The sequence below is a fragment of the Drosophila subpulchrella genome, chromosome X (genome assembly GCF_014743375.2).
Source record: "Drosophila subpulchrella strain 33 F10 #4 breed RU33 chromosome X, RU_Dsub_v1.1 Primary Assembly, whole genome shotgun sequence".
NCBI lineage: Eukaryota > Metazoa > Arthropoda > Insecta > Diptera > Drosophilidae > Drosophila > Drosophila subpulchrella.
The window spans coordinates 25,659,438-25,680,132 of NC_050613.1; the positions used below are offsets into that span (position 1 = coordinate 25,659,438).

General features: G+C 34.4%; 2 protein-coding genes across 2 annotated transcripts in view; one reads left to right on the plus strand and one right to left on the minus strand.

Moving 5' to 3' along the window:
* The window catches only part of LOC119557487, a 56,649-nt gene that overhangs the window by 27,549 nt on the left and 8,405 nt on the right, over window positions 1-20,695 (minus strand). The gene's annotated exons all lie outside the window — the stretch shown is intronic.
* Window positions 6,595-7,142, plus strand: LOC119557488. Its single transcript, XM_037870259.1, has 2 exons — window positions 6,595-6,800; window positions 6,869-7,142. Exons 1-2 carry the CDS (start codon window positions 6,621-6,623, stop codon window positions 7,040-7,042), a joined length of 354 nt encoding a protein of 117 aa, XP_037726187.1. The 5' UTR covers window positions 6,595-6,620; the 3' UTR covers window positions 7,043-7,142.

The following is a 20,695-nucleotide window of genomic DNA, read 5'->3' on the forward strand; positions in this document are numbered from 1 at the left end:
AGCAGTTGGCAAGCGGATGTGTGGCATGTGTGCAATGCGATAGTTTATTGAAAAGTTTCCACCACCACATGCACCCTATTTATTTTCCCCCCTTTTTGCCCACCACCACCACCACCACCAAGCTAAAATTAAAACTTTTCCCATCGAAAAGTGGGCGAAAGAACCGGAAGGATTGTGTCGCAAAATAGTTTCCATTTTTCGTTTTTACCGCTGTTGGATTTTCCTGTAAAACAGAGTACATCCAGCCAAAAATATATAAAAAGAATACCCTTGAAAACGTGGTAAAGAGAGAAAACAAATTACTTAAGGAGAAAAAGTGAAGGAAAAGTTGCAGCACTGAAAATAGATAATAAAGACAGCTAACAACATTTTCCCGGCAGGAAAATCCGAGCGCAGGAGCCAAGGAAATTTAATAGGGAAAATTCGCTGGCAATCGAAGGAAACCAATGGCAAGAAAACCCCGATTGAGATAGCTTTACAGTCGATCCGAGGGGAAATTAACCGGTGGAAAGAGCAGGAAGCGGAAATGCGATGAAAATAGGGGAAATTATGCGAGAAAATAAAACCGAAACTATGAGAAATGGGAAGCCAGATTTAATGATTTGACTTTTGACGAATGAGTTTTAGTTATACTTATCAATAAAACCACTTATAAAGGGGTCTGAATGTGTGTACAGCAAGTTATTTTGGAGTCGATATAATTTTTTTCTTATTTCTTAATGCTTATTTTTTGACATGGGAACCCAAAACTGAACTTATAGATTTTATAACTTGACTTATTGCATCCCGATTTTAAAGTAGGATACCTCTATGAGTTTGTGGTTGAATTCTCTAACATTAAACATTAAAATTTGTCTCATTAACGATGCTCAAAATTTTAGCCCATTTACTTGTTTGATTTTTCGGTATTTCTTATGGTTTCGGAATAGGAACCCAAAACTGAACTTCTAAATTCCATAACTTGGGTAATTGGATCCCGATTTTGAATATTATTCATTAAAGTTTGTCTCTTTAACAATGGTCAAAATTTTAATCCATTTTCATGTTCAAATTTTAAGTATTTCTAATGGTTTTCCAAAACTGAACTTCTAAATTCTATAACTTTGGTAATAGGATTCTGATTTTGTAGTGGGATACCTCTATGAGCTTGTGGTTTTTTTTTCTAATTTTTTTTATTTAATTTTGTCTCCTTAACGAGGGTCAAAATTTTAACCCATTTTCATGTTCGTTTTTTCGGTATTTCCAATGGCTTTCCGAATCGGATCCCAAAACTGCACTTCCAAATTCCATGACTTCAATTATTGGACCCCAATCTTCAAGTGCGATACCTCCAAGCGTTTGTGGTTGAATGTTCTAATTTAAAATTTGAAATACGAAATGTTTGTACCAACTAAATGGCTTATGTTTATCGTGAATCTGGAAAAAACTGAAATAAATGTTCATGCTCCCCGCCATGGAGCACGCCGTCATAGACCGTTTCGTCCTGCTGAGCGAGATATAATGAGTTTTTTAATAAAAACTGACGCAGTATAGCAGGATATAATGCCGGGGTGACGCTGCCCACCCACGAGGACCTCCTCCGTTCCACATCCATCAACACCACCCATTCAAAATTCAAATATACGGCGTCACCTTTCATTTGAAAAGAAGGCCACAAGGGTAACTGAAAAATATGGCAGAAAGGAGCCAAGGAGCCGGAGAAAGTGGGACAATAGAAAGGGAAAGAAAGTAACAAAAATAAAGGTAAGCCAACAAAAAAGGTTTGGACAACTCAAAGTAATTGAAGCGAGACTTTTTGACCTGTCGTTGCAAAGCCAAATGTACAGAAAATTTAGAAAAACAGTGCGTTTCAGGATTTTAAAATGATTGCAAGTCAAAAATTCAAAGCATTTTTAACATGTCAAGATTAATAGCAAAAGGGAAGCCTTAAAGACCTTTTTTGCATTTAAAAATATATATTACTACGTAGTTTTAAATATTTGTAACACCCCTTAAACATTTTTATATTCTTATCAATTAAATTCGTAATTAATTTAATTTAAGATTAATCATTTTTAAATACCTATACTTCCTTTTCACAATCCAAATAAATGTTTTGACTTGTGATATTTACTTACATTAGTTTATAAAACATATATTTCAAAACTCTTATGACACGAACTGTACATAATTATTTCAAGCTATCTATATAGGGATATATTTAGGTATATATTTTGGGTTTTTGCGTTTTTGCGCAGCTGACCGAGCCAGTTACCTGGCCATTTGTTGACCTTTTACTGAATTTTAAACGCCATTCGCCCCAGGTGCGAATGTCGTGACTTGAATTCCCGGCCTTTTTCTTGCAACGCACCCGAACTTTTCTTCAATTTTCCTTTTTCCAGTCTTTTTGTTTTCCCCCCCCTCCCTCGACCCTTATTCTTTTGCGGTTGACCCCACCAAAGAGGAGCGGGGAAGGTCAACAGCCGCTGGGCCTAGCAATCAAAAAATAAGAAAGAATACAAGGAAAACATGAAAAAAAAACGAAGGCGAAGGAAGGAAATTACGATTCGTAGAGAAATTTACATTTTATTTATTGATTAAATTTACCTGCACAAACAATCAGCCGGCAGAATTTATTACAATTTATTTAACCGCAACTTTAGTCCAAACCAGAGGCTTAAAAACTTAATTAAAAGGCATTTGTGTGTAACATGTGAAATGTATATATTCAGTATGTGACCTTTGGCCATCAGATTAATTAATTTAAATGACTCTTTTCATGGCGATTGTACCCAAATTTATTGATGTAACAAGATAATATGGATAATAACACTCATTAAGTGAAAAATCATGCTTAATATAATATTATTATTATTATTAAACATTATGATTTAATATAATTATTATATTATGTTCATGACTTACTAAAAATGAATAGTTGAACTTACTTATGGATCTGGGTTATGTAATTGTTATTATACTTATATGGATAAGTCTTCTTATAAGTCACTTCTTAAAGTGGTATTCTTCGTTCGCTTACCTAAAATATAAATATGAAAAAGGGTTGTTTTGATATACTTAATGTAAATAAAGAGATAACCCGTAGAAAGGTAAATATCACTCTTAAGTTGCTCAAATGTATTTACAAGTTGGATCCCTAACCCTGAGACTAATTAATTAATACACATATTTTTAAGCATTAATGTTTTGCAAAAGCGATGCATTAAATAAATACGCAGTTCTGTGAAAAATATCCATGCATAAAACATTGTCCATCATTTGGAGGTGTATCGCATTGCGGGCCATGTAAATGCGGATGAGGACCATCGACTTCCTCTTCCTGCGGCCGGAAGTGGGTGAAAGTGGGAGAAAGGGGTCGAAAGGAAAAGGCAGCCCGGATAAGCAGGTCGCCTAAGTTCCGGCCTTCGAGTTCGTTGCCTTTGATGTCGCCCAAAATGGTTGAAAATGCATATTAAATGTGTGGACTAAGTGGGTTCATTTGACTACTTGACAATTAGCTAATAGGAAAACGGGTATCATAAAGAGAGAAGAGATTACCAAGAACCCTACCAAGAACCAAGAAAAACCCAAGTAAAAAATGTCTAAGAACAAAGAATACAAAGAAAAATTTAAAATAATTAAAATACGATTTTTAGCTTGCATGATTTTATTTTTTTAATATAAAGTAACAAAATATTATGTTAAAATATTAAAATAATAAACAACATTTTAAAAACAAAGTTCTAGGAATCGTTAAAGCTATATATTTAAGTATTTAAAACAACAGCAACAGCTGCAAAGTAATTTGAAATGAAATGTTTCCGTAACTTTTTCCCTCTTCTCCTTCCTTTTCCTCTTAATGGTCGTTTTGATATAAATTGTTGTTGCTATTGTTATGCTTCCTTAATCTTCAACTTCAAAGTTTCCATTTCGCATTTTTATATGCACACGTTAAGAGCCAAATGTTGCGAGGTATCAAGGGGTTGCTGGGCACTTTTGGTATAATAAATCGTAATTTTTGGAGATCACAAAGTATGTTAAGGGATTAAGGAGGTATATTAAGGGATCAAGAATGAATCTTTATTTAAAAATATTAAGCCCCTTCAGCCCCTTAATAAAATCTAAAGAAAGAATATTACTTTAACAAATATTATCATATTTTGTATCATTGGGCTAAAGGATTGATATATAAAAAATTAACAGTTAGTATATCGTTAGTATTTTTTTTTTCATCTGTATAAAGTCTCTAGAACATTTTAGTTTCTTTTGATTTTCAAATTAGGAACGTCTGAAAGAGTACTTTATATTTTATATATTTCATTATATATTTTAATCCTAGATTTTAACTTTTTATCTTGAAAGACAAAAAGAGAGGGATATGCATCCTATAACCCTTGACATATTCCATACACAGAGAGAATTATTCAAGTACATTGTTCTTGAATTGAGAACATTCGTTCTTAAAATCCGTCTAAGTACATTGGTATCAATGTTATCAATATTAAAACGAAATGGTGGGAAGAGAAAAGTTAAATTGAGTTTATTTAACAACTTGTTGAGATATACAATGTAAGTACCGCCAATTCGACTTGATTTGAGCGAAATATAAATATTTTCAACTTCAAAAATTATGTTCTTTTTTTAAGAACATTTTCAACTCAAATGAGTACGTCAAAATTTTCTCTGTGTACTTTTCAATTTTTTAATGGGTATTTCGTAACTTGCTTGCTTTTCCTATCGAAATTTTAACCAATGGGTATTTCGGAATTCACATGGTTTTTCCTAGGGGAATTCCTGTTTTCCTTTTCTTCGAAATGTTGAGCAAGCAGTTGCAGTTGCGACTGAATGAATGAACAATAACGTAACGAGACTTGAGCAACTTGCGTTAAGCAAATTAGAAAGGAAATTCGCTCGCACACACACACACACACACACATGCCCGCGTTTCCGCCAAGTTTTCCAAGATGGGGGCGTCAGCAGAAGGGGGCGTGGCCGGATAAAGGAGGCTGGCAAGGATGAAGTTTTGTTTCTTCTTTTTTTTTTGTTTTTTTTTTGGGGCCGTGTCGGCTGCTCTGGCTATTTCGTTCTTGAAGTGCGCACTTCACTCGAGTAATTTGCCACGACACGCGTACTCACACACGCACTTGGGCACACTCGCACTCACACTAGCGCACACTCGCACGCACACTAACGCGCGCACGCACAGCTGGCAGCCATCTTGACACACACACACACGCACACACGCACATGTGCTGACATTTAGATTGAAAAACGAGCCAAAAAGCAAAGGCAACATATAATCGAAAAATGCTTCGCCAAGGGGAAATGATACAAAGCAATGTTTTCATGTAGCCGCCGCCAGGGGGCGTTACAGGTGTGTATACGCACAGTGCGGGGCAAAGTAATAGCACCAAGGATAAATAGGTGCTTTTAAATGTTATATGTAAGCCTAAAATGTGATACTTTACTGATATATTAAACCAAAATTCAATTTTTTTTAAATTGACAATTATATATATTGATATAAAATAAATCTAAAATATGATAAACAATGACCGCAAATAACTTAGGTTCATTTCAGCTGAATATAAATAAATAAATATATTTATATACATCTGTCCTATTTTTCTTACCGCCCTTGTACACCTGTGTGTGTGCATATGTATGCGTGGCACACTGTGTGTGTGGCAAGTGAAGTGAAGTGAAGCGTATGCTAAATTTTTATTGAAGTGCATACAGACAAACATGCCCGAAGGCGGTTCACTCAGCCGGAGGGAAAACTGTTGACACTGCCCCCGTAGACTTTTCCACCCCCCCCCCCCCCCTACCCCCTCCGCGCTTTTCCCCCCTCGCCCAAGGTCGCAGCTTGTCGCTGGTAATTTTCCTGTGTAACAACAACAAAAGCGGTAGCAGATAAAAAAGAAGTGGCAGCCAAAGTAGATAAAGCCGCTGGAGTCGAAGCCACCTTAAATACAATTTAAACCCGTAGCCAGAATGCACTGGGAGAAAAACTATATGCACTGAAAATTTTCGATATTTTCACAATTACAAAAAATATTCCACATATAATAAATATTATGTTGGAAAAAAGAGTAAAATATATATTTAAGCTAAGAAAAGTTTTAAACATCTCACGTAAAAAATATTTACTATACCATTTTTAATATAAAAACCAAGATCTAAGAAAATAATTCCAAATAATTTTCCTTAACTTAAACATACATAATAAAATATTTATCTACAATTTGTAATATAAAAACCAAGATCTAAGAAAATAATTCCAAATAATTTTCCTTAACTTAAACATACATGATAAAATATTTATCTTATGTTAATTGATACAAAATGTAAGTTCAACCCTGCATATATTCGTTGCCTTAAAAATTCCCGAGTTTTTATATTTAGTAAGATTTCGATTATCAAAACCAGAACAGGTAGTGGGTAACTCATTATTGTGCGAAAACCGGAACAGACAGCTTGGAAATGATAAAGAGACTTAACTGATTAGGATGTTCGACGTAATATCACATTTTTTAATTAAGTAAGTACTTGTAGATACCAAAGCTTCGCCATAAAAAGTGGGTACGAATTCTTTTCCAAATCAGTTTGAAGTGTTTCGTCATTGCGAAATAGTTATCAAAATGAGATATCCCACAATTGTATTATTCGCTTTAGCAGCACTCGTTTTGCCAACGCTGGCGACCAATGACTACCTGTGGGGCACAATCGGCGACAACGACTACAAATTGGCCAAGGATACCGTTTCGAAGGCATTCTTCGTGGGCCTGGTGCAGAAGAAAACCTATGTGTTCAAGCAGTCGGTGAGTAATATTCATATATATTTTTACCATATACCACTAAGCCATAGTATCTATAATATTCAAAACAGAACAACCTGGACGCCCTGACCATTACGGCCATTAAGGTTACGGACAAAAAGAAATCGCACGGAGCCACCGCCGTTTTATCCAGTGGAGGTCCTGGATCCAAGGGAGCTACCCTAAAATTTACCTCCGAAAGGGGCTACGGTATCAGTGATTTGGTGGAAATATGGGGTCGTTGAAATGCATTTCACAAACGTGTCTATGTGCACAAATAATAAGAACCGATGCAACATTATTTATGGTGTTTTTTTCTTTCCCAATATAACATCTTAAATATTATTTATTATATGCTTTTTTCTTTAGAGACAATATAGTATTTTAGATCAATACAGAAATTTAGTCCTGATCCTTCATTCATCCCAAAAACATGTTGTTCCCATGAAAGTGTTAGTAACATAACATAATAATAACATAATAACAATTATTTATTATATGTTTTCTTCTTTTGAGACAATATAGTATTTTAGATCCATACAGAAATCTAGTCCTGATCATTTTTATTATTTTTTGGCTTGCCTAATTTATCCCAAAAATATGTTGTCCCCATGAAACATTTTCCCAAAAATATCTAAACAAAAAAATTGTATTTTACTAAATTTGGTAAAATAGATAGCTCATATAATTTATCTCTGTGTTGAGGGGGTTACCTTGGCATAGACACAAGGCGCTGCGAAATAAAGCTGAACAAATCGAGAACACCTACAGCGATAACAACAAAAGCGATAAAATATATAAGGAAAAGGCGTCGAAGCTTAAATATACTTAAAAAAAAGTTAAGACAGAAAAGAAAAATCACAGATAAAAAGGCTTGAAAAAAAGGTGACCCACAACTGCTATCCTAAGGCCCATATTTCAAACCTCAACTTTCCATTTCGAATGTAACATACTGCTTAAAAGACGTGGCTTAATTCAAAGGGTAATTTTGTAATTCATTGTTTACTTAAGTATTTCATTTCATTTACAATGATTTGACCGAAAGGTGACCTGAAACTGTATTTATAAGCCACACAACTTGGCCAACTATCGATTTAAAAGTTACTTACTTTTTTAAGTTGTTTGCTTAATTTCCTTATAATGAGAACTTTCTTTTCCATTATATTTTTGGAAAATATTAAGTTTTGTAATGTCATTACACTAAAACTTTTTAGGGTAACCAAACCATGAATTAAAGCAATTGTTTGGGACTCAAAATCTGCACGAGATTAAAATATTGTCTTATGACAAAATTAAAAATTTATTATATCATATCATAATAAATTTTTAATTTTGTAATTTAACTATTAACTATTTATTATTTTTAAATAAATTAAAAATTTATTATAATATGATACCTTTTTATTTTTTAGAGGTCTTTCAGAAAGGTGACTTAAAACGGAACTTCAAGGGAGGCTTTACGAAAATATTTCGTGTACCAAAAGAAGAAATTTGCTGACCGAAATCACCAAGGAGTGGTGAAGGGTGGCTGTGGGTGGCGATGGGTGGTTGTGGGTGATTTTGGGTGGTTCTTGACAGGTGGTTTTCCCCCCTGCACTTTTACAGACATTTATATTCCACCGCCACTGATGACGACGATGGCAACGACACAAAAGTTGAGTTCAAACACTCAATCATTTTTACACCCGACTATGCACACACACAGGCTCACCCCTCTCCAACACCAGCAAACATCTGTTGTGTCCACACACACACACACACAGACACTAGGGGGTGTGTTGACAGCACACGCACACAGGTGCAACGTAGCGTATTTAGCTATAAATAAATTTTCAATATTATTTCTTCTCACCACAAAAAAGAAAGTAGAAAGCTGTTTGGGGGCGGGGGCGGGTATTTTGAATTTTCTATCACATTTTTTTCTGGTTTATTTTTTTGTGGCTGTCGCGCGATAACTGAATTGCAATTGAATTTAATTATTTTTAGCGCAAACACGCTGGTGGACAAAAAAATAAAATAAACGCTAACGCTTTGAAAATCCTGTGGGGGGGAATTTAAAATGTTGTTCAGCTGCGCAATAAAGCGGAAATTTTGTGTAAACCCTGTGTATCCCCGAAAAAAATACACAAATATATATATACCTATATATACCATATTCGTAGGTATATATATATATATAAAAGCAACTCAATCAATGTGCTCCAACGACTCAATTTCAAACTTAGGTGTGTCAACACTTTCGGAAAAAACATCACTCGGGCTATGAAGGCAGTGCGAGCGAGAGGGCTGCTGTTTGCCTTATTTATTATTAAATATAAATAATGAAAAATCAATAGAAATTTATTTATACATATTCATCAATATGTATACGAATTGCGCCCAGCCGGGGACATCGCCAGCAAAATGAACAGCATCCCAACTGACTCGCACAAAAACACAGCAGACCACAAAATATATGGACTAAATTTCTTATAATTACAAAATGTATATGAAAAAAAATATTCACAATAATTTTTAGAAATTTAAAATTTTATAAATTACACAAATAACATTAATTTTTTTCTTAAAGTTCAAAAATCCCTACTGATACAATGCAAATATCATCTTAAATCAGGGCTTTTCTTATTAGGCTTTCTTTCTTATTATACTTAATATTCTTTAATTTAACTAAAATATATTTTAATAGTAAAAAGCTCTTTAATAATTATGGAAATATGTGGGTAAACATTTTAAATACCCAGAGATAATTCTACAACATTTTTTAATTATTATTTCTCTATTCTAAGCCCTATTTGTGCGCCCTCAATCGTACTTACAGGCCAAAGTTCATGAGACGAGGCAAAGGGGTCAGCAGCCACAGGCGCGGGGCTTCTGTTCTGACTGAGGGAATTAACTTTAGGATAAATTTGTCATGTTGTCGAACCAAAAAAGAAGAAGAAAAAAAGAATAAGCCAGAAAAAGAGCAAGTTGGGGGAAAAACACCGATGGTTAACTCAATTATTTATGATGTATGCATGTGCATGTAGCTGGCTCTAACCGGATTAAAGGGTTCGGCCCAGAGGTGTTACACTCGTGACTTTCTTTCCACATGTACTTACGAGTGTTCTGGGCCAAAGATATTCAAGCCGACCACTTCTTGGCTGTTCAAATATTCCTGTCCTTAAAGTAAAACCACTCAAATATATTTAATTACTTATTGAATTTAATTTTTGCTTTTAGTTATTAATAAGCCTTTAAATATATTATTCAATTGATAAAATGTATATTTGAATGGGATATTTTGAGATATATAAAAATGGTTTATGGATAAAAAAGCTAGTAAATTCACTACTGTTTTTAGGCTTAACCATCATAATATTAATTTGGTTTATAGGTAAAACAGTATAAATGAGTTACTCAATAAAAATTATTTAATTTAAAAATTATAAATTTACTTATTGAAAAGCCTTTAAATAGAATATACAATTAATACAATGTATATTTAAATGGGTAATATAATTGTGATATATAAAAATGGTTTATGGTTAAAGAACCTACTAAATTCACTACTGTTTTTAGGCTTAACCATTATTATAATAATTTGGTTAATAGGTAAAACATTAGGAATGTGTTATTTATTAAAAATTAATTTATAAAATTTCTTTTGAGTTTGAAAATTTCATAACAGCATTCCACCGCAAGTTTGTATTCCATTAAAGTTATGCAGTAGTACAATGCACTTCCTGAAAGTACAATTTGGCAATCAAACAAGTAGAGTTTTTTTTTGGCAAGCCGTAGAATGAAATTGAATCACCTTCCCAACTCAAACACATCCTGCAATCCAATCACCTTAATCAATTCCTAATAACTGGCAATGCAATCCGTCAGATAGCCGGAGGCAAAAACAAAGCCAACAAATTTCAGGCAAAAATCCCGCCTCGTATGCCACAATAATCGGATTCCCCAGGCTCGTTCGGGGATATATCTTTTAAGTTGATTACTCGAAGAGTTACATTCCCATTGGGGCGTTTGGGGCAGTAGGAATGCCAGCTGGATGGAGGAGATCTTTGCAAATTGAACGCTTTTCACCCCCTTTTTCCACTCCACAGTTAGGAAAAGTAAAAGTGGGTTCCACTTTCAACACTCAAGTGGCAATAAAGTAGTAAGATTGCCAGAGCTCTCTTGTTTGTTGCCAGCGTGTTTTTAAATTAATTGCATGAAATTAGAATTTTATTGGCAATCGCCATGGCCTCCTTCGGTTTGCAGGATTATCCTGGAAGGGGGATTTCGATTGTCCTTTGCATTCGCATTCGCATTCGCATTCGCACTCTAATTGAATGAATGCGAAATTCAATTTTCATTGCATTATTCATGGCGATTTTTCGGTGGTAGCCAGCATAATTACGGTCAATTGAATTTGCAAATTGGCAATTATAATTACAGCAAACAGCAACCAACTAACCAACCATCCAAAATGGAAACAAAACTCAAAGCGAGCTTAGGCGAGGGGATTCCCATTTCAATTGAAATGAAAATTGCTATGAAATGAACAGATAAAGTTGATAAGTGAATAAATGCAAACTACTGCGAGTCGATTTGAGAATAATAAATATAAGCTGGTTACTATTTTCTGGGAATACATTTGTATTCAATTATTTTCTAGGAATTTTACTAATATTTCAGTTTTAGTTTCCATGTACTAACTTACAATACAGCCTTTGTAATATTAACAATTTAATTATTGGTTTGATTTAAAGGATATTACAAATTTGTTTAGACCGAATTTTACTTTTACTTTTAATTTTATTAGTTTGTGCAAAACCTTTTTGAATTAAATTTAAGCGAAAAACCAAAATATAAACCCCTTCAAAATATTATTACAAATTCATAAGCTATCTAAAACGTTGAAGATATTAAATAACGTTCTGCAAATTCCCTAATTACGTAAACTACACAATTAACAAGCTCTTTATCCATTCCATTTAATTAACTGCTAATACCTCAATTAGTTTTCCATTCTGATGGGCTTTCATAATTAGATGTCCTTAGTTGTCGGCCCCCTTTTGTCTGAAAATTGAAGTATCGATGATTAAATGGAGTTGCGATTACATAACCATCCATTCTCACAGCAAATCCATTCATATTTCGGCAATTAAAATGCATTATCAACTGTCAATTGTCTAGTGCTTCGAAATGTAGGCTGCAGAAATGCTCAATTATCCATTTTAATTGGCATATATGCCAAGTGAGTGTTATTGAACATTTTATAACAATTGTACAGGGCGGGAAAATGGATTTCCATGCCATTTGGACAACACATCAAATTGTATAACAATTCTTCTTATTGAGTTTTATATTTCCACTAAACTAGGCAACCAATCAGTAACAATGTAATTCTTTAAAAATCTTTTAACTTGATGTTATATTTACATTTAGGATTCGAATTTTACTTTCTTTTAATTACTGACTTTCACTAACTTTCAGTGCACTTGTGATTAAATAAATATACAGAGCGGGAAAGTAGATTCTTCCGCCAAATTAAGAAATCAATCAAAACGATCAATTTAAATATGTATAAATATTGTCTTATAATCTATTGTTACATTTAAGCCTTAAATTTTAGATTCTCTCTAAAGCTCACTTTGTTTTTTCTCAGTACACTTGTGGCTTTAGATAAACGCATCTCCAATATATTGAAATTCGACTGAAGATGATGACAATGATTTGTCGTCAAGATACTCAAATGCAAAGCGTTTAGACTGAGGTTATTTTGGGTTATTTGGCAGAAGGGGGTTGAAGGTCACCATCCATAGGGTGGATGGGGTTTTTGGGTAGACTGTGTGCCTCTTTGGGGCCTCATGTTTCATTTCATTTCGGTTTGTTACGCAATCAAAATGACTGACAGCTAAATATGCATATTCAATTAGAGAGCGAGGAGTTGAAAGGAAAGGCAAACAGGGGCGTAGGTTGGGTTGGAGAAGGGGGGGCCGCCTCTGGCTAACACACAGAAATTCCCTGAGAATTTTGCCTTGAGATTCTTCTAATTGGAGAAAGGCAGACTAAATTGCAGTTGCTCAATTTCGGTGGTTTCTTTGCTGCTGAATTTTCGGCTTAAATCAAAGAAGCCACAAAAGCAAGGAAAATCCAACTGTTGTTTGGATAATAAATACCATTTTCTTCTATTTTACCATGCACATTGTGTACACATTTAACTTTTGGCCTTTGAGGGTGATTTAAACATAATAAAATGCCAGCATTTGCAAAACACTTTTGCTTTCGCATATCAAAAAGAAAGTGTTTATTTGGAAGTGCTACAAACACGTGATGAAGTATTTTCATTAAATATTAAAAGTAAATAGTAATTAATTATTTTTTTTTTATTCTTTTAATATTTCTTCACTTGACTAAAACAAAGCGATCTAGGAAAATTGTATCCCAAAAGATGTTAAAGTAAAAAATCATCAACATCATAAATCCTTAAGCTGTTGCTGAATAATAAATACCATTTTTAGCATAAAAACAGCACGTTTTTAAGTTGAATTGGTAACACTTAAAACTTTATACATGGAGTACTGGTATATTTTTTCTAAAATACTTGTAGATAACTAAACAAGTCTTGCTCATTTACTAGAAATATATATTAAATTATTCTTAATTTAAATAAGAGTTCGAAGGGTCAGTGTATCCTAAAACACGTCCAAGAACCCTTTAAAACATAAATATTTCTTATATAAGGGGTATCCAAACTTCTTCCCCGCTCTCCTCGTCACTTTTCGCCCAAGAGTCGTCTTAAGGAGGCGGACAACTGGCAACGAAGTGCCGACAAGTGTCCTGGCCACGGGTAAGAGATATAACATGGGGAGGACAAAGGACGAGGACCCCCTGAAAAAACTTGGAGTGCGCACACTTTTCGACACTTGTGGCACACGACCCAAGAGTGCAGATAGGCAGGTCAGAGGGCACAGTGTATTCTGGGGGGAAAATGTAGCTCAATACCAACCATCAGATGCCCAGTACTTTTCGCTCTTTTTATTGCGAACCGAAAATATTCGCCTTTTGATATTATCATTCTTGAATACCTACTGGGTTTTGGTATTTTGGCAATCATTTTGCGAAAAAAGGCCGGAATATGGAATGCCATACCTCGTTGAGCTCGTAATCAAATTCCCAATCGATTAGCATTCATACCAGGAAACTTTTATTTTTGACCGATTTTCGCAAAAATAGAATAGATACGAAAAACGCAAAAATTGGTCAAAAAATTAATTTCTCGAAAAATTATAGGGATCAGTAGCCTAGGTTGTTAGCTGCTCAAAACAGTTAATCTTTCAGCTATGCGCCTCGTTTTGACCAAATTAGCACTGAAAAACAGCAAAAAAAATAGTGGTATTTTCGTCTGAAATCCTTCTACCTATTTTCGACCCCAACAATCTAGGTTTTTTGGCAGTCATTTTGCGAAAAAAGGCCGGAATATGGAATGTCATACCTCGTTGAGCTCATAATTAAATTCCCAATCGATTGGCATTCAAACCCGGAAAATTTAATTTTTGACCGATTTTCGCAAAAATAGACAATGTTACCTTATCAAAAATGTGAAATTTAGTCAAAAAATAAATTTCCCGGAATGTGATGAGGATCGAAAGCCTAGGTTGTTAGCTGCTCAAAACAGTCGGTATTTCAGCTGTGCGCCTCGTTTTGACCAAGTTACGACTGAAAAACCGCAAAAATATAATGGTATTTTTGTCTGAAATCAAAATACCATTTTCCGAACCAAAAATCCAAGGTATTTTGGCAATAATTTTGCGAAATAACGTCGGAATCGGGAATGTCATACCTCGTTGAGCTCGTAATTAAATTTCCAATCGATTGGCATTCAAACCCGGAAAATTAAATTTTTGACCGATTTTCGCAAAAATAGAAAAATGTGAAATTTCGTCAAAAAATAAATTTCCCGGAATGTAATAGAGATCGGAAGCCTAGGTTGTTAGCTGTCCAAAACAGTTAGTCTTTCAGCTGTGCGCCCCATTTTGACCAAGTTACGATTAAAAAACCGCAAAAATTGCAATTAATAAATATCATACTAGCCCTTTAAAGATTAAAATGCTTTTTAAATGAGCAAATACTATGAAAGTGTCTTAATAATCGAAGCAGCAAAAAAAAAGGGCTTTCATATTTCATTTCATATTAAACACAAATTATATTTTCTCGATGCTCAAATGCTGTGTATACCAATTTGTGGACCCCTAACCCATTATTTTATTTATGTGTGTGCATGTTGAACGGATGGAAAAAATAGCAGAAGCAATTCCTTAAATAGAAACAGCCAACCACCAGGGCAGGCCTTAACCCTTGGCTGGCCAAATGGGTCATTAATTGACAGGCATCGGAGCGGGCTCCCTGTGCGAATCGCTGGATAACTGAAGTGGCTGCTGGGCGTCATGGGTTAAGGCTAGAAGGGCAGGGCCACCCACTGGCCATTCATGGCCCACATGTCCTTCAGCTCTCTCGTCACCTGTCAGACTCCTCGCCTTCGTTACTTTTCGAGGTTCCAAGTATCTGAGACTCCGAAGTTTCGAGGCTCCCCGGTTCCAGGTCCCGAGTTTCCGAGCTGACCACTTACTCCTTGGGGGCCATGTGCGCTTTATGGCCTCGCATACACACCACGCCCATAAATACTCCAGATGTGCGGGTCCCCAACGTGATGTGCCGTCGTCATCATCCACCGTCATCATAATCATCATCATCATCATTCCTCCTAAGCTGAATCTTTATTTCACTCCAGTTTCAGCGCAATTTTTGTGCCGAGTTTGCGAATAATAGAAATCATAATGGCAACGCCAGCGGACAGGAAACGGAAACGGAAACAGGACCGCACCGCGGCCATCACAAGTGTGTGTGTGTGTGTGTTCGCGCACATCTGAATTATATACAATCGCCTGAAAATTGCAACGAAATTCCCAGACAGCTGAGAAATGGGTGTGTAATGTACACAAAAAAATACAAATTTAATTCATATCATGTGTTGTATTTCCAATAAATTACATCCAATGTTTGTATAGCATTATTGGGGCCATAGATTAATCATAATATGAGGGAAAGTGGAGATGTGAATAACTAAGATTTAATTAATATTTACTTCGCTGACAAAAGCAATGAAATGGCTAAGAATTATTAAATGGGAGATTTATTAATAATATTTAAATATTTATATTGTACTGCGAGTATAATACAATTGTAATGTTATATAAACACAAATAAATACCACATTTAATTAGCATCATGTTTTTATATTTACAATGAATATCATCCAATATTTATAAAGCAATATTCAATATAATTATTAAAGAGCAATGGGCATAACAAAGAATTTTATTTTAATATTTGTTCTGCTGGCAGGCGCCATGAAATGGCCAAGAATTATTTAATGAGAGATTTTTTAATAATATTTTAATGTTTATATTGTAATATACTGGCATTTGGAATGTTAAATAAACACAAATAAATACCACATTTAATTAGCATCATGTTTTTATATTTACAATGAATATCATCCAATATTTATATAGCAATATTCAATATAATTATTAAAGAGCAATGGGCATAACAAAGAATTTTATTTTAATATTTGTTCTGCTGGCAGAAGCAATGAAATGGCCAAGAATTATTTAATGAGAGATTTTTTAATAATATTTTAATGTTTATATTGTAATATACTGGCATTTGGAATGTTAAATAAACACAAATAAATACCACATTTAATTAACATCATGAATATCATCCAATATTTATATAGCTATATTCAATAAAATTATTAAAGAGCAATGGGCATAACAAAGAATTTTATTTTAATATTTGTTCCGCTGGCAGAAGCAATGAAATGGCCAAGAATTATTTAATGAATTATTAATTAATAATAATTCTCGCATTTGGAATGTTAATGTATTTACACACATAAATACAAATATAATTTATTTTATGTTTATTATATTTGCAATGAATAATAATATTTATTTTTATAACTATTTGTGTTTATATTTTGAAAGCCAAATATAACATTTAAGAATAGTAACATTTAGTAAAGTAAATGACAAGGCTAAGAACTATTAAATATGTAAAACTATATAATATAATTAATATTATCAAAATATACTATTTCCTGAATATTTAACTTTTTTAAGCTCTCTGCACAACCTGTGTATTTTCACAGGATCCCTTTTTGGGCCTTCGTTAATTGAAGTTCCACAAAAGGCGATAGACCCACTTGTCCCCACTCTTAAATCTCGTTTTTCGCATTTTCCGGAGTTTAGGGTTGCTGGGGGTGGGCAACTTTTAAAGCCTTAGTTTTCCGGCCACACCCAAGTTGGCCAACACACACACACACACTAGCAGGGCATTGATTGTTTTGCCTGCATTGGGGATGCAGTGAAAATATTGTTGCCCCACTGCAATTTTTTGTTTGCCTTTTCCCGGCTGCCTGTCGGCCGCTTCCTTTCGCTTTTCCATCCTGTTTTCCTGAATTTCCCTTCCGTTTTTTTTGTTTTTGGTCCTTCGGTGCACCATGACCCCCCCACTCTTGACCCGAAAGAGAGAGCCATGCATGGTTACAGTCTATAAATCATCCGACCAGACCGCAGATGCTTCCACAAGGCACTCAATATATTTTGCCAATTTTTAGCTAGCCCTCTGGTGTAATGATCCCGGGGGCAATAAAAGAGGAGCCACGGTTCACCTGGGGGAAAACCTTGTGGAAAAACTAAAGTGAAATAGTTCGGAATTCCATAGCCACAAAGGAGGACTTATTGTTTCAACTTTGGAGCCATTAGTCCAATAAAACAAAGATGCTAGCTTCTTGCCAAGTAAAGAAATTTTAAATTTAAGAGGGTTTTTAAGGGATATATAGCCCCAAAGAAGATACATTAATTGAACTTTCTAGTCAATAAGCCAAATAAAAATTCTTGCAAATGATAGTCTCCATAAATAAAATGTTAATAATTATCTTACTATTATTTAAATTAAATATCAGTAAATAAAATATTAATAATAAAATAATAAAATTAATATTTTATTTACTGATAATTAATTTACCATTTAAAAAATAATAGAAGGATAATTATTAACATTTATTATTAACATTTTTATTTATTTATAAATATTAACATTATTATTTTATTATTATTATTAACATTTATTATTTATGGAGACTATCAATTGCAAGACTTTTATTTGGCTTTTTGACTAGAAAGTTATAAAAAATAATAAAATTATGAGTAAACTAGGGTACGCAAATTAGTATATTAAATTATATAAATTGATGGTCTGAAAATCAAAAACTATTGGGCCCTTTAATAGTGTTAGCAGACTAAGGCAATTGCAAATTCCACTTCTGCAAAAAGTTTATTATCCTATTATATAATTTTCACAGTTTACTAAGTAGCGCTAAGCTGTGCATAATTCTTTTTAATTCCAGTTTCTTGCAATTCTTTTTATCTTTTTTTTTATTGCCACCCCCTCGAAAGTTTTTTAACAAAAACTGGCAGAAACCGGAAGCCTAGTCATAAAATTCGTTTAGCAGGCAACCAGAAAGAAAGGAGAAAGTGGACAATGGGATGCAGCGGAGGTTGAGGGAGGAAAGGGAATTTAAAGGGGGAAAAGTAAAAGAGGAAAATGGGGAAAAGCAACCCGAGAGATTTTCTACGCAGTTGGTGGGACAATAGAAAAACTGCAACATTTTGACCAGGACATTTTCGACTTTTTACCAGACTTTAACTAAAAATGGCAGAGCTTATTTATAAAGACTTAAAAAATATTTCTCTTTTGCTGAAAAGTTAACTACAGTTATAAAACTAATGGTATTTATAAAAGAGAATGATATATTTTAAAATATTCTAGAATATTTCTTATTTGCTGAAAAGTTAACTACAGTTTCAGGGCTCAAAAAGAGAAAGCTAGAAAGTCTTGACATTGTATTTTACGCCCAGCACTTAACTTAATGCCCATGCGGCGTATGCTTGATAAGTAGCTTGTACAAGTTGTAAGTATCAAGCATACGCCGCATAGGCCCGCCGAGAGTTAAGCATTGTGCAATTTCCCCCCATGGAAATTGCTTTTCCCACCAGCAGAAGAGGGGGGGGGGGGGGGGGGGGGGGGGGGGGGGGGGGGCAAAAGGGTGGTAGAGCCAATCAAAGCGACTGCCATAAGTATGCAATGTTCAATGAAAGTTTCGAACAAACAAGTTGCAAGTTGATATTTGCACAGCCTTGATTGTGGGCACAACGAAAACCAACCAGCCCCCTTGGGCTGCAGGGGGTTAAAATCAATTTAGACCATTGTTTGTAGATGCAAAAAAAAATAAGGAAAAAATTACAAAAAAAACAAACAAGCAGTGTGAAAATGAAATGTAATAAGCTGATTATCTACCGAGCGCATGACAATGGGTGCAAAAAAACCAATTTGAACCCTGTCTGCCCAACAATTTAATCCCATTCGTCCACTTCTAGCGCCTTAACCCCTTTTGTTTTTTTGGGGGCCAAGCAAAGCAATTAAAAAATCACAATCACATAAAAGTTGATCCCATTGAGGGATGTGTCAACGAGTTGAAAAAAGGAGGAAAAACTGGTTTCGAGGACGCAAATTATCAAGGCCCCAGCTTCGAGAGTAATGGAAATTCCTTTCATATAGCACACTTGAAAAAAGCCCATTTTACGTTATATAAAATATGTAACAAAATGATTTTTAAGCTTTATCTTTTAAAAAATTTAAAGAAAAAAAAGTGTTTTTAAGCTTTTTAATTTAATAAAATACTAATCACTTAATTATATATTTAAATATATGCATATATGAGCACCCAAACTTCAAGCATATTATCCTAATTAAATAAAAATCTTAAAGTTCAAGCTGAGCAACTTTTGAACTTAAGAACCCTTCAACTGGAGAAGATGAAAAAGTAGAACAGTACTTGCTTACACTCTTTTGGGCACAAAAGAGGGGAAGAAATGATGAAAAATGTTGCAAAAATAATTACTAAAAACTGAAATTTTAATTATTAATTAATTAAAGCTGCAATCGATTTTAGTTTATAGAGGGGCAAACTCATAACAAATAAATAAATGAAAAAAATGTTTCAAAGATAATTGCAATAAAACTAAAATTAAAATTATTAAATAATAAAAACTGCAAGTGATTATAGTTTTATAAGGGAAATCTCATAACAAATAAACAAATCAAATAGCCAGAAAATGTATTAAATTTTACACACTACTGTGCCCAATCTCCAATCATTTCCCTAACCAATTTTCTTCATTTTCCTCACAGTTTTGTTTCCGATTTTTGGCCAGAACAGAATGCGGGCCTAGTTATTGCCTTTGTTGCTGCCACATCAAGCGTAAAATATTTGGCCAGCCACACAAGGACCTTCTGCCACATACAACGTGTAATTAAAAAAGGGCCAGGCGAACCCAAAAAAAACGAAAAAAGGAAAATTCAGTGCGTCAAATTAAGACCGAACTCCCCGGTTTTTTCCCCCAACCTTCTCGACGGCTAATTGGTGTCCTTGTAGACAGACTTTTGTTTGAAGTTAAGCAAATAACTGCGGGCTGACCATACATATATCTATACTATACACATGTACACACACACACGGGGGGCGAAAAAACATTTGTAAATGAAAACTAATGGCCACTTAAAGCCCATAAAAGAATCTGGCCACAAACGAATTGGGGTAAACGGGAATACTCGGCTGGGTTTAAGCAGACCAGCCAAAAATCGCAGGCCACAAATCAAGTGTGTGTGGCCCCCAAAAAATGAAGGCAACAAATCAAGTTTTCGGTTTTCCATCGAGCAGAAAGCGAAAACCCAATCGAAATGTTACTGTAATGAGGGCGCCCGAAAAAGTAGGCTACAAATGGATTGCATTTCCTGCA

Coding starts and splice junctions, on each gene's coding strand:
- LOC119557488 (XM_037870259.1), top strand. CDS start 6,621: ATGAGATATCCCACAATTGTATTATTCGCTTTAGCAGCACTCGTTTTG. Junction 6,801..6,868: donor CCTATGTGTTCAAGCAGTCG/GTGAGTAATATT, acceptor TATTCAAAACAG/AACAACCTGGACGCCCTGAC.